Here is a 13193-nt window from a genome sequence, read left to right as displayed (position 1 = left end):
AGGGCCTCAGAGGGGAGGGGGGTGGGGGAATGGGATAAGCTGGTGATGGGTAGTAAGGAGGGCACGTATTGCATGGTGCACTGGGTGTTATACGCAACTAATGAGTCATCGAACTTTATATCGGAAACCGGGGATGTACTGAATGGTGACTAACATAATATAATAAAAAATCATTAAAAAAAAAAAAGAGCTTGGAATCTGAGTAACGAAGGCAGAGCTGTCCATCTGAGGAACTGAGGAATCTTCAAAGGCTTGCAACCATTCTAAATGTCCCATCCCATGGCCCCCACATGGTCTGAATTTTGCACTGTTAATAGTGTGATTTCTTTGGATTAACAGTATCACACCCATTTTTAAACAATACATCTCCTTATAAACAGAAAAATCTCATACCCTTTTTCAGTAGTATCTGAAATTCAAATAAAATATCTTGGTCAAAAGTCAAATTAAAGAAATTAGACTAATTCTCTTTCCCCCCAACTGGTTATATATAGTTACCCTTTGTAGCTTCGAACCTGGGGAGGGGAGAGTCAAGGAGGTGAGAGAATGATGCTCTTCCTTTCTCTTCTTCACCCCTCCTTGGCACTTACCTGAGAATATGTGGTATACTGTTAAGAGGTCAGGGCCGCTTTGGTATACATCACAGAGGACTCACATAGGAATGTTCCCGATATTACTATTTACAAGAGCAACAAATTAGAAATAATCAAATGTGAATCAGTAGGAGAATAGGTGAATAGGAAGTATACATAGCAACTAAAATGAAAGCACCAAAACTGGATGTATTTCTGAGATGAATAACTCTGAAAAATACAATTTTGAGAGGAAAGATAGATTCCAGAAAGACATAGACAATATATTGGCAATTACAGAGTTTAAAAGCTTGCAAAGAACCTCTATGTAGTGTTTATGGAAACAGTCATGTGAAGTAAAAGTACAAAAACAGCATGGAATTTATAAACACCGAATTTAACCTCTTCAGCTGGGTGGTGGGCACGCAGATGTTGATGGTATTATCCAGGGGGGTGGGAAATGCAGATGTTGATGATATTTTCCTGGTGGGTGGGCACACAGATGTTGATATTATCCTGGGGGGTGGGTATGCAGATGTTGATGATATTATTCTTTTTTTTATAATTTTTATTTTATTAGTCACCATACAGTACATCCCCAGTTTTTGATGCAATGTTCCATGATTCATTATTTGCGTATAACACCCAGTGCACCATGCGATACGTGCCCTCCTTACTACCCATTGATGATATTACTCTTATACTCTGTTGGATGCCTGAAATATTTCTTTTTATAAAAAAGAGGTCATGATTAAAATTCAAGAGGTTAAGATTCAAGTTTTTCTGTGAGCTAGCTATGCACGTTTAGGAAAGATCCACCCCCTTCTGGGCTTCAGTTTTGTCACCCGTGAACCGAGAAGGTTGGACCAAATGCAGAGGAGGGCAAATAGGCCTCCCGTCAGGTTCAGAAGGTGCCTAGGGCAGCGATGAGGATGGTTTGGGAGACCATTTCTAGGCGGGGAGTGTGGTGATTGATGAATGATGTCTGCTTTGGATGGGGAGAAGACAGAGATCTTGGCCATATATTTGCCAAACGTGGAAGAGATGCTCTTTTTCAAAAACAGTTTTGTGTTTATCTGTGCTTCTCTATGTCACGTACATACATATTTTAACACTTAGGTAATGCTGACATATTATATTGTGTTCTACGTGTTCCATTTGCATTCAGTTGTTTGCGGATTGATTCAAATATAGAAATTGACAATGATCAATGGTGGTGGAATAGTTCATTTTTAGCATAACGTTTTATGATTTTGCCAACACTAACACCAATGTGTTAGATTTCAGTAGATTTTTTTTAAAGTTCCTCCCTATGAAGTTGCTCACCAGTTGTTGACTCTTAATGGAGAACTAATTTAGCATTTTGGAGACTGTCGCCTGGGAAGAACAGGGAGCAGGACAGGGAAATACTGATTTGGGGAATGGAAAGAAGGTGGGTCTGGGTCCCACTGTTCGGATAGCCAAGAAAACTTGATGCCTGTCTTTGAGGGAGGGGTACTTCAGGCTTCTCCGGAAAAACAAAACCACAGAACCACTCGGAGACAGGCAAGTGTGAAATACGTAGGGCAGGCTTGCAGGCCGGAAGTTCAGCTAAGACGTGAAATATGGAATCCCAAAACGGTAGCGTAGGCCTGCAGGCTGGGAACTCAGGTGGGGTCTGAGGCAGAATTCCTTCTCTGCGAAATCTCTGCTGTTGCTCTTCAACTAATTGAATGAGAACCACCCACGTTCTAGAAGGTAATCTGCTTCATTTAAAGTCACCTGATGGCAAGCGTTCATCACATCTACAGAATACCTTCACAGCTACATCTAGGCTAACTTTGACCGAACAACTGGATACACTAGTTTAGCCAAGTGGACACAGAAAATTAATCATCACAGGCACCAAAGTGTGAGGGGGGTAGTCTTGGCTGGAGTAAGTGAATTTGTCAGAGTTCCCTGAGCCTTAAAAAAAATAGAAGTATGTGACTCTCTATTATCTGGTCACAGATTTGTCCGAGAGGCCAGGGCTCTGTCTAAAACCCAGTCAGCCATGAACCCGCCACCCCACATGTGCTTGCACACTCACTGTTTAGGGTCTTCTGCTCAGCTCACTGCCTCTTTCAGCAACAAAAGGATGTGTGTGGTATCAGCATCCTGCACTTCATGTGTTTTGAAATAATGAATAGCTAAGTAAATATGGAGGGGGAGGAACAACGCTGTCACCAAAATTCCCTGATAAAATTAAACTGAGGGGTTTGGAAATGATTTGTCTTACTGTCCATTTGTCTGCACTCCTTGTAGTTTATTCTACAGTAAATGTAAGAGGTAACTGATTTTGACCGAATTTGTCTCACTACTAAAAGATAAATCTTGCTTAATTTTAGTTGTTGGCCAGCTCAAAAATAAATAACTTATACAACTTTCAGAACATTTTTTAAATTACATATTTTTTCTGAGCAAAATGAAAAATAAAAAGGCATACAGGAAATAAAAATAACGTATAATCCATTGCACACAGATTACCATGGTTAATACTTAAGATTGCTTGAATTTCTAACATTTTTCTGTATTTAAATTTTATAAAGTTAAATTATAATATGTATAGCTTGATATAGTTCTTTAATCTAATTTTGTCATTAGTATTAGTTATGTGCTGAAAATATAACTAACGGCTCCCATATTTTATTGTATACATGGACTGGGATTTATCTTATTAACTCCCTATTGTTGGACATTTCATGTCTACCTCATAGAGTCGTTTTACATTTTTGTTATTTAAGTATTATCACAATAATAGCCTTATACATAAATCTTTATGTGCAGCTCTAATTATTACCAGGGGTAAAAATCTAAGATGCAAAATTACTGGGGTAAACCTATAGGCATTTTTAAGACTCTCAAAATGTATTGCTGGATTGCCCTCTAAAAAGTTGTACCAATTTGTACTAGCAATATGTGAAAGAGCTAGTTTTATCATTACACCTGTCCCAATGCTGGGTATTACTGTTTTTTAAATTTTGCTAACTTAGAAATTAAAAACTGTACATCTTTCTTTCTCTCTTGCTTTCTCTCTTGCTTTCTTTTAGAGAGAGAGTGTGTGTGAGCAGGAGGTAGGGGAAAGGGTGGAGGGAGAAAAAGGGACAGACTCTTAAGCAGGCTCCACACCCAGCACAGAGCCCAATCGCACAACCCTGCGATCACGACCTGAACCAAATCAAGAGACGGGCACTTCAACCGACTGAGCCACCCAAGCAACCCCATCATTATTATTTTAATTTGCATTTTAAAGTTATTAGTGAGATAAAATATTTTCATAAATGTATAGGTTTTATCTTCTTTTGGGAACTCTCTATGCATCTTTTGTCCATCTTTTTACTTATGTCTTCACTTAGAGCTAATAGTAACCCATTACTTGCTATATATTTTATAAATTTCCCCTTGATTTGTCAATTACTGTTAAGCTGTTTTTTTCTTATCCTGAGAAAACAGGTATTGGGTATAGTAAAATTAGGTTCAGAGGACCAGATTATAAACATTAATGTTCTATATGTCATATATTCATTAAAAGAAAGTAAGTATAGGAGCACCTGGGTGGCTCAGTCAGTTAAGTGTCTGCCTTCGGCTCAGGTCATGATCTCAGGGTCCTGGGATCGAGCCCCATGTCTGGCTCCCTGCTCAGCAGCAAGTCTGCTTCTCCCTCTGCCTGTAGCTCCCCCTCCTTGTGCGCTCTGTCTCTCTCTCTGACAAATAAATAAATAAAGTCTTGAAAAATAAGAAAACTATATTAATTATAAAATTTATGCTACCTAATAGCTTACATTGAATAGGATCTGCTGTTCCCAGAGGACCGAGTTACACATTTCTAGAAAGCAGGTGCAGTGTCTTCTTCTTCCTTTCAAAGACTATTACATCCTAGGATGTGTTATACTTTCAGTAGCTACCTATGAAATGATGGTCGACCAAAGTGAACATTCTGCTCTCCATTGATATGTGTCAGCTCAAAACGAGTGGGTGAACTACAGCCAGGGGGCCAAATCGTCTCCTGTTTTTGTAAACAAGATTTTATTGAAGCACAGCCATGCTCAGTGTTTCCTCATTGTCCCCCAAACCTCACACCTCTTTCCCTGCCTCCAACAGCAGAGTTGAGGGACTGCAGCAGAGACAATATAGCCCATAAAGTCGAAATATTTTACAATCCGGCCCTACAGATAGCGTGTGCTGGCTCCTGACCCAGAAGTTCTCCATGGCTCTATGCCTTCCCTCACACTGAATGTACTCGGTCTTGCTCTCAAGGCTCTAATGCTACCACCAGCTCCCATCTCAGCTTCATAAAGTCTGAGGACAGAGCCCCACTGGGGTCCAGCCAGCTCACGGCCCTCAGGGCTCTCACTCTCCCACACCCATCCTCTACTCTCCCACTCTGCCTCACCCCCAAGCCACCTCTGTGGAGACAGTGTCAGGTCGCAGGCTGTGCAGGCGGCATCCTGGCCGCCCCCTCCCCACCCCCCCCGCCCCGCTCTTAGTCACATTTACCTAGTAGACGGAGTCTTGGGACTTGCCCTGACACATATGTCTGACAAGACTTCTGCTCAGGTAAATATTCTCCCTTCCCACTTAAGAAGGGAAGAGCTTGGTGGTTTTGCTTCATTGAACAGAGACTGACATGAGACCCAATTCATGTGGGAGTGCCCAGCAGGACTAGCTCAGGCGACAGCTGTGTGTAGAGCTAGGTTTTCCACTCCATGGCTCTGCCTTGAACTTTCTAGGCAACTCTGGGAGAGGTGTTGCCTGTTCTTATTCTTGTGCAAATCCAAATCCAGACTTCTCTCCCAGATGGGCCTTCAAGGCCTTCACTTTAATATAATAAAATCAGAAGACTCAGATCAAACTCAATGTGGCCAAAGAGATAGCTCATTGCCATTTTTCTCAGTAGGGGATGTGGTGGTCATTAGTGCAGTTTCACAGAGTTCTGGATCTCTTGCTTTTCTGTATATGGTAAAATTGGTCTTCTCTACAATTAGGTTGTGGTTAGGTGCGGTCATGTGATTTGCTTTGGCCAACTAAATATAAGCATAAATGATGTGTGTTACTTCTGGGTTGAAGATATAAGGGCTAGCTTGTGCTTTACTGTATTTTCTTTTTTTGTCTAGTGTGATAAACAGCAACATTTGAGGTAGTGATTCTTTCCTCAGCCTGGGTCTGTGAGTAACTACAAATAACAGAGCCCCTTGCTGACCCTCAGTGAACATGGACTAAATCTCTGTTTTTTATACAGAGATTTGGGGATTGTTTGTTACTGCAGCATAATCAAGTCTCATCCTGACTGATACAACAGGGAATAACTGGAACCTCTACTTAATACAGCATGTACTGCCATTTACAGTTCTGTTTCTGAGGAATAACATGGGGAAATGCTTTCTATATAACAAAAAGAAAAGAAGGGTAAAATACAAATATATACTTACTGTATCATTATTCTATTAAAAAAATGTTTTTAATATACCACCACACCCCTTTCTCCCAAAGAAGTGAAGTGAAAATGTTTGAATGCCCATAATTATTGTCTTTACACTGGAAGTTTGTATTGTCTTCTTTTTTTATGTTTTCTGAATTTTCTTTGTACTTGAATACATTTTTAAATTTCCCAGTATATCATTTTTAAGTACCCAGCAGTGCTTGTTAGACAAAGAATGATCTCACTATCCTCATCTCTCATTCTATATATCATCTCTTTCCTCTCCCAGCATATCAAATGCATTGTATAGAACTCTCCTTTGGGTCTTCATCAACCCTTCATCAACTTCATCAACCCCTTCATCAACCCTAGGGAGTCTTCTTTCAACGGCACATAGTTGCCTTTCAGAGGCTCCTAACCCAGTGAGCCTAGAAGGAGTGGATACATACACCGAGGATGTAAGAGATCAGGTCTCGGCCCATGGCTTCTTGCCCTCATGCAGGCAACCAAGCTGTCAACCAATATAACTTCAGGAGTTGATTCTGACACCATAGATATATATCATGCTTCCTTTAAAAGAGAGTTATCCTAGTCATCATGACATGGTTTGTTAGCAGTTATAAACCATGTAACCTGACTTCCTCATTTTACAGACGGCGAGATTTGGCCAAGGGGTGTTAAGTGACTTTCTTGAATGAAATAACGACAGAAAAGTAAAAGGCCTTATGATTCCCAGGATAGTGGTATTCATTCTCTCATTCACTCTGAAACACGTCCTGTCTGCTCTTTGCATGACTCTCAGGTCAGCTATGTGGGAATTGTAAGGATGAATGAAGCACAACATTAGTACTCCAAGATTCTTATAATCAAGTATTGGAGATAAGGTATTCAAAAAACTGTTCTCATTAGCATAATTTGGGATAAAATTAAAGAAGCCGGATTTCTACATACCCTCAACAATTGATCAGATGTCTGTGTTTTTGTTGTTTTCTATTGTTGCGTGAGACTCTTGTCTTCCCCGTAGGAACTTCCATCTGAGAACTGACCACAACCCCCAGGTCCACCATGGCACAGGTGCCTTGTTCCCCTTTTCTCATCTGTGATTGCCAATCTTTTCCTTCTTTTCCCATGATAACCCTTTCATAAAGGAAATATTAGATGGAATACCTGTATGTAATGAGTGGGGGAAACTTCAGTCCTCCTGTGCATCTCCCTTATTCCCACTACTGCATACACACCTCTGACATGAACACACGGGGTTTCTTCTGCACGAGGAAATTCTCTGCGACACCCACTTGGTGTCCTGTGATTTAACTCAGTTATAACACCATTTATCTGGAAATAGCATGAGATCCCACCCATTAAGGGCTCGGTCTCACAAGACTGCCCTTCCCGCCCTCCACCCCCCACTTCAGATGCCAATGGTGAGTCTGGGTGGTCACCTGTGCTTCTGACCAATCAGCTATAAATCTGAGGTTTCCACTGTCCCCTCCACAGGTTCGATGAATTTGCTAGAGCAGTCCACAGAGCTCAGGAAAACAGTTTACTTACCGTTTACCAATCTATTATAAAAGGTTATGACAAATGATGTAGAGGAACATCCAGTGGAAGAAAAGCATAGGGCAAAGTTTGTGGGGCGTCCATGCCCTCTGCATGCGTCACTCTCCCAGCACCAACAGGTGCTCACCAATGCAGAAGCTCTTGGAAGCCCTACTTTAGGGATTATTATGGAGGCTTTATCACATAGACATAACCAATCATTAACTTCATCTTTAGCCCTTCTCCCCTTCCTGGAGAATGGGGGGTGGGGGTGAGGGGTGGGGCTGAAAATCCTAAGCTTCTAATCAGAGCTCAGTCTTTCTGGTAACCAGCCCCCATCCAGGAGCTCAGCAAGGGTCACCTCTTCACAACAAAAGACAGTGCTATCATCCAGGAAATTTCAAGGGCGTTGGGAGCTCTGTCAGGAAGTGAAGTCAAAGGCCAAACATTAGAACAAAAGATGCCCTTAGTGCTCTTATCTCATAGGAAATCACAAGGATTTTAGGAATTCTGTGCCAGGAACCTGAGTCAGAGACCAGTACATATATTTTCTATTATTTCACAAAAGCAGATTAAAACAGTGGTGAAACTGGAGTGAGGGATATAAACACCCTACATATGTCCCTGCAAATGCCTCTAAGGTACATATGTGCTTCTTGGAACATATTCAGAAAATCCTGTAGCTCTCAGACTATCACTCTGTCCCAAAACCCACCTTATTTATGTATCCTCAGAATCCCCAGAAATGCCTGCCCCATGTCCATCTTCCTTCCACACAGAGCAGAGCTGTTCCATTGAGGGAGGTGGGCACTGGAGGAGGAAACAGTAATGGCCTCATTCGCCTGGACTCATGAGTTTTTAATTGTGCCAGAAGCCAGTGTATTTTTTATAGTTTTCTATGGCTTTACAGGAAGTACAAATACTCCATGAGAGTTCAGAGATGGGGGAAAATATCACTTTAGGCTGGGGATAATCAGGGAAGAGGGAAGTTTTCATGGAGGAGGTGACATTTGAACCAGGCAAGAATGGAGACAACAGACTTCTAGATAGAAGAGAACAGGGAGGAAGGCAGAGGCAGGAGACATGGGCATCTGTGGGAAAAGGCATGGGCTCCTAGCCTGGGAAGAGCCAGGTGGGAGATAAGAGAAAAGACTGTTGGGGTCATCCCGTGAGCCAGGAGTTCCAGGCAAAGGAGGTTAGATTTTACTCATCAGGCACGGTGCCTCAGTCAGGTCTCAGCAGAAAGCAGAGGGCACACTCAGGAGGGGTGACTGAGGCACACTTACAAGTTATTACTAGTTACAAAGACAGGAGCAAGGTTGGGGGAGAGCGGTGGGGGAGGTTGAGCACTCTGGAACTGGCAAGAGCAGGGAAGAGTGGACCAGCCCAAGGCCTGAAGGGGAAAGGGGAAAAGGGAAGAAGGAGTTACCACAGGCTGGTGAGAAACAGCAGTAGGAGAGGGCCACCCACAAGGATAAAGCCAGTCTGCAACGTGTCTGGGAGATTGCTGAAGCATGCACGCCAAACCTCACGGTGCTGCCCACTGCAATCTTATTTACCTTCTGGCCTGAGCGGAAAGCATGGGATGGAAGCTAGAGAGAAGAGAGCCCACTGAGCAGTCCAATGTCATCCTCCTGGGACCTGAGCAGGGTAGAGCAGAGAGGAGAATGAGTCTGCAGGAAACAACGGAAATGTCTGGTGCAATGGGGAACTAGCAAAGGTTTTGAATAGGCGAGCCCCACGAACCGAGCTGACTGCAGGCCAGAGAATGGAGGGAGCAAGGCTCTTGTAATAGGTCTGGAGAGAGAGGCTGAAGACGCAGACCCTGGGCAGTGGTAGAGGGGCACAGGGTTAGGAACTAGGCTGCCCTCAGATACATGAGCTTTTCCCCTTTAGCAGTTTCTCACTCCAATCGGATTTTTGAGAGCTTATAAACTTTCTGATCGGAAAACTGATTTTCCTATTTGTGGACTTCTCTCCTCAGATTTGAACCTGTGGTCTCAGGAGCTGGGGTGACCTGATGGGACATCCTCAAGAAGCTTCTGGACTCTGAACAAGAGAGAGGCAGCACCTGGCCATGTGTGCTCAGGAGAAGGCAGGCAGGCCAGCCCTCACAGGTCCAGGCGCTCACCTCTGCAGCCTGTGACTTAAACAAGCACTGTAGCACTTTAGAAAATGACCGCCCGGATCCTAGACCCCGATACGTGTTCTGAGGCTCCTTCTTGTTGCCAGCCTGAAAACAAAGGGAATCCCCCCCCCACACTTATCCAAACTGACTTCCAGAAGCAGAGATGAGTGGAAATTTTCAGTTACAGAAATGGACCAATTGCCAATAGAGTTATTTTTATCTGCAGTTTCTTCTGGATTCCGGAAAAGCCTATTGAGTCCATGAACTCACAGAGCTTTAAACAAAGTCGAGCCATAATTGATATGTCATACAGCTTAGTGGAATCTTGAAAGAATCTGAGTTATTTTAATTAACAGAAAGCATTTAAGTACACAGTGGACAACTCCAAATTGTGGAGAAAGGCCATTGAGTATTTTTGTGAGATGTAAATCACGAAGCATTTGTTTTAACCTGTAATGGCACCATATTAAATGATTTTTTTAAAACTACATCTTCTCTGTTAAAAATGCTGGTTTTTTTTTTTTTAACCTCAGAAACCAATGGCATACATTTTAAAAATTTGGCTAATATGCTGTCCCTGCAAAGATATCAGATGGGTACCCGTAATGCAGGCTCCTTTCCTGGCCCTCTCTCTGACTTTAAACTCCACCTTTCAGTGCTCTGTCCACGTCTGTGACACAGTGACACTCACGAGTCGAGGTCTTTGATGGCTGGTGCTGTAGAAATGCTGTGGAATCCCCTTATGTGTGTGTCGAGGGGGAGGGTAACTGCACGTAGCAACAACCCGTTAATCCTGCTAAATTTGGTCTGTGTGCTGCAGCCGTGAAGCTCAGGGCACTAGCTGACCTATGAACTATCCAAATGTGTGCATCGTCGAGCACAGCAGAGTCCTCCTAGGTTAGTGGGTTATTGTTTTCAGTTTGGAACCATGAGGACTGGAGCACATGTTCTGTCTTCCCCTTAGACTGCGAGCTCCTGGAGGGCAAGAAGGGAGCAGGATTTTGGCAGTGCTGCAGCGTCTTGGGTGGGATAGATGCCTCATGCACCATCAGCTCTAAGACGCATCCTAATATGGAAGAGGATGGCTACGTATAACACTCTTACTTTGTATGACCTTAATATGATTGGCTAAAAGGAATGTAATGGCAATCCTTAAAAACAAAAGAGCTGGATGAGTTCTGGGTCTTTAAAAAAAAAAAAAAGTACCTTTTACAAAGGATGCAAAAATAGCATTTGGGAGAGTTTGAGGAATTGAGAAAGGCCGAACAAACAAAAATCACCTATGATCTCATCATCTCAACACAAGTATTTTCATTTTTGCTGTTGGCGTTTGGTCCTTGTCCAGACATGTACACGATTTCAGCCATAGTTGTGATTTTCTATTCTTTTTTTTTCTCCAAATTTATCATTGTACCACGGGCTCCCACCTATGTGGCTGACTAGTTCTCCTAATTATCATTTTTAATGGATGCACGAGTCACAGATCATAGTGAGCGAGGATTGGGCCCAAACTCTCTTCATCCCCTGACCGCCATAAGCCCGTATTTTGACTAGTGGACTACAGTGACATTTAGGGTTCCTAAGGACTAGTATCAGTTCAGAGTTGTTTAGGAATCCCTGAAAGGCCTGGGTATTTCCATTTCCCCCAGTGCACAGACACCTTCATAAATGACCTCAAGTCCCTTCGGGGATGGCTTCGAGGAAGATCTACAGTATTTGTGGCGTTGTTGCAGGGTCCTTTCTGAGAACTGGGGAAGAAGCTATGACTCTCCGTTGTGAAAACTCCAGTCAGATTTCTATCATATAGATCAAGTAATGCTTTGATAGACTGGCCATCAACTTAATTCTTAGGGCCAACCAGCACTGAAGATTTCCTACAAGTAAAGGATTCTGATTGCTCTTCTGAGATCTTATCTCCATTGAAATCAGGAAGCCCATCCCAGGGCAGCATTTCCCTCCAGCACCCTCGGCCTGCAGAAAACAAGCCACCTGGAGGTGTCCAACGTGGCTGGGGCTCCCTCACTAAAGCATTTCTCAATGCTTTGGTGAAGGGAATATTCCTTGGGCCCTTTCAAGGTGAGGAAAGATGCACGGGTTACATATGATAAATTACTCCATTTTCTCTAACTCCTTAAGCCTTTAGGATCCTTCCTGTACATTATTCCACAGAAATTCTATCAACTCATTGTCACTGTTGAGCACAAGTTTCAGCCGAACAACTAAGTAAACAGACCACTTCCAGCTCAAACTCATACATTTGTTTCAGCTTGCTTTCACTGTGTAACACAGCTTATGGCTTATGTTTCTCATGTATGCTTTTATGATTGTGTAATTAGCAATTTAGGCTGGGTTCAGCGGGGGCAACTCATTTCTGCTTTATGGGGCATCAGCTGGGCTCACTCACGCATTTGCAATCAGTTGACACATTGCTTGGAAGATGCTGGCCTTAGGTGGCCCTGCTCACATGTCTTGGAGTTGGTGCTGGCTGCGGGCTGAGCCATGTACCTTCAGCAGGTCTATCCATGCTTCTGCAGTATGGAAGCTGGCCCAAAACAGCAAAAAGAGGGACAACCCCAATGTGCAAGTAGTCTTCAGGTTTCTGTTTGCATCACATTTGCTAATGTCTCTTTGGCCGAAGCAAGTCAGGTAGCTAGGCCAAAATCAATGTGGGAGGGACTTACGTGAGGGCCTGATCTATAAAATAGTATGATTCCCTGGAGGCTACTGCTGTAACAGTCTACCATAGCATTAAGTCCAAAAATCCATGGAGAGTGTATTATATCAGAGTTACCTAAATTTGGCCCCAGTCCAAGGTTGTATTCTGTTTCTCTTGGTCTGATACCCTTAGAGTCCATCCCATTGTTTATTAGGTAGGTTTCTTCCCATATGAATTTAACAAAATCTTGTGATTCTTTTGGAGTAAAGCCTTTTCCTCCAGAGCCAGACTCTGCCCTTCTCCCCCTGAATACGCTAGGATCTGACTCTAAATAAAAGCCCCAAGACCGTGAGAGGTGAGAGCAGTGGGTGTAGAAAGGACAGGGATCCCCATGCAAGGCAGCTGCCTCATCTGTGCTTATTACAGGTTTTCAAGCACAGGGGGGCTGGGATCATCAAATAGGGCTTAAGAGGCTTCTTCCCAGGGAAGCTCAGGGATATTGAGGGGTTAGGGGAGGTCAAGATTTTCAGGATCATCCAAGTCCGCCCAAACGTTCCTGTTCCTAGTCGTCAGAGTCCTATTCCTTCCAAATTTCTGCCTCAACTTCCACACGTGAGACTTGGCCAGTCTGTGACTGTTTGCCTTGGATCTGGTTTTTTAGATATGTCTGTCCTGTAACTAAAAGGAATAAGAGACACGGTCTGGGGAGGCTTAGAAGCCATCTGATGCTCTGAAGACGATTTGAGCGGCGAGCTCTGGGCTCCTAGTTTCCTTCCTGCGAGCACCCTGGTGCAGTCCGAAGCAGCCACCTTACCCTGCATTCCTCATGACCATCTTTGCCACCGTAAGGTGACCGTTAGT

At 43.3% G+C, this 13193-nt stretch overlaps 1 protein-coding gene across 4 annotated transcripts in view; it reads left to right on the top strand.

Moving 5' to 3' along the window:
- The window catches only part of PDCD1LG2 (programmed cell death 1 ligand 2), a 96908-nt gene that overhangs the window by 44648 nt on the left and 39067 nt on the right, over positions 1–13193 (top strand). Inside the window, exon 7 of one of the 4 annotated variants that reach the window (XM_045772463.2) lies at positions 9533–10164. The exons of the other annotated variants lie outside the window; for them this stretch is intronic. Coding sequence (XP_045628419.1) covers positions 9533–9538 — 6 coding nt within the window. The 3' untranslated portion in view covers positions 9539–10164. Of the gene's footprint in view, positions 1–9532; positions 10165–13193 lie in introns of those variants that run through there. 4 annotated transcript variants of the gene reach the window in all.

The sequence above is a fragment of the Ursus americanus genome, chromosome 34 (genome assembly GCF_024610735.1).
Source record: "Ursus americanus isolate L20-20 chromosome 34, mUrsAme1.1.p, whole genome shotgun sequence".
NCBI lineage: Eukaryota > Metazoa > Chordata > Mammalia > Carnivora > Ursidae > Ursus > Ursus americanus.
The sequence above is the reverse complement of the archived record's forward strand: the minus strand, read 5'-3'. Positions and strand labels throughout refer to the sequence as shown.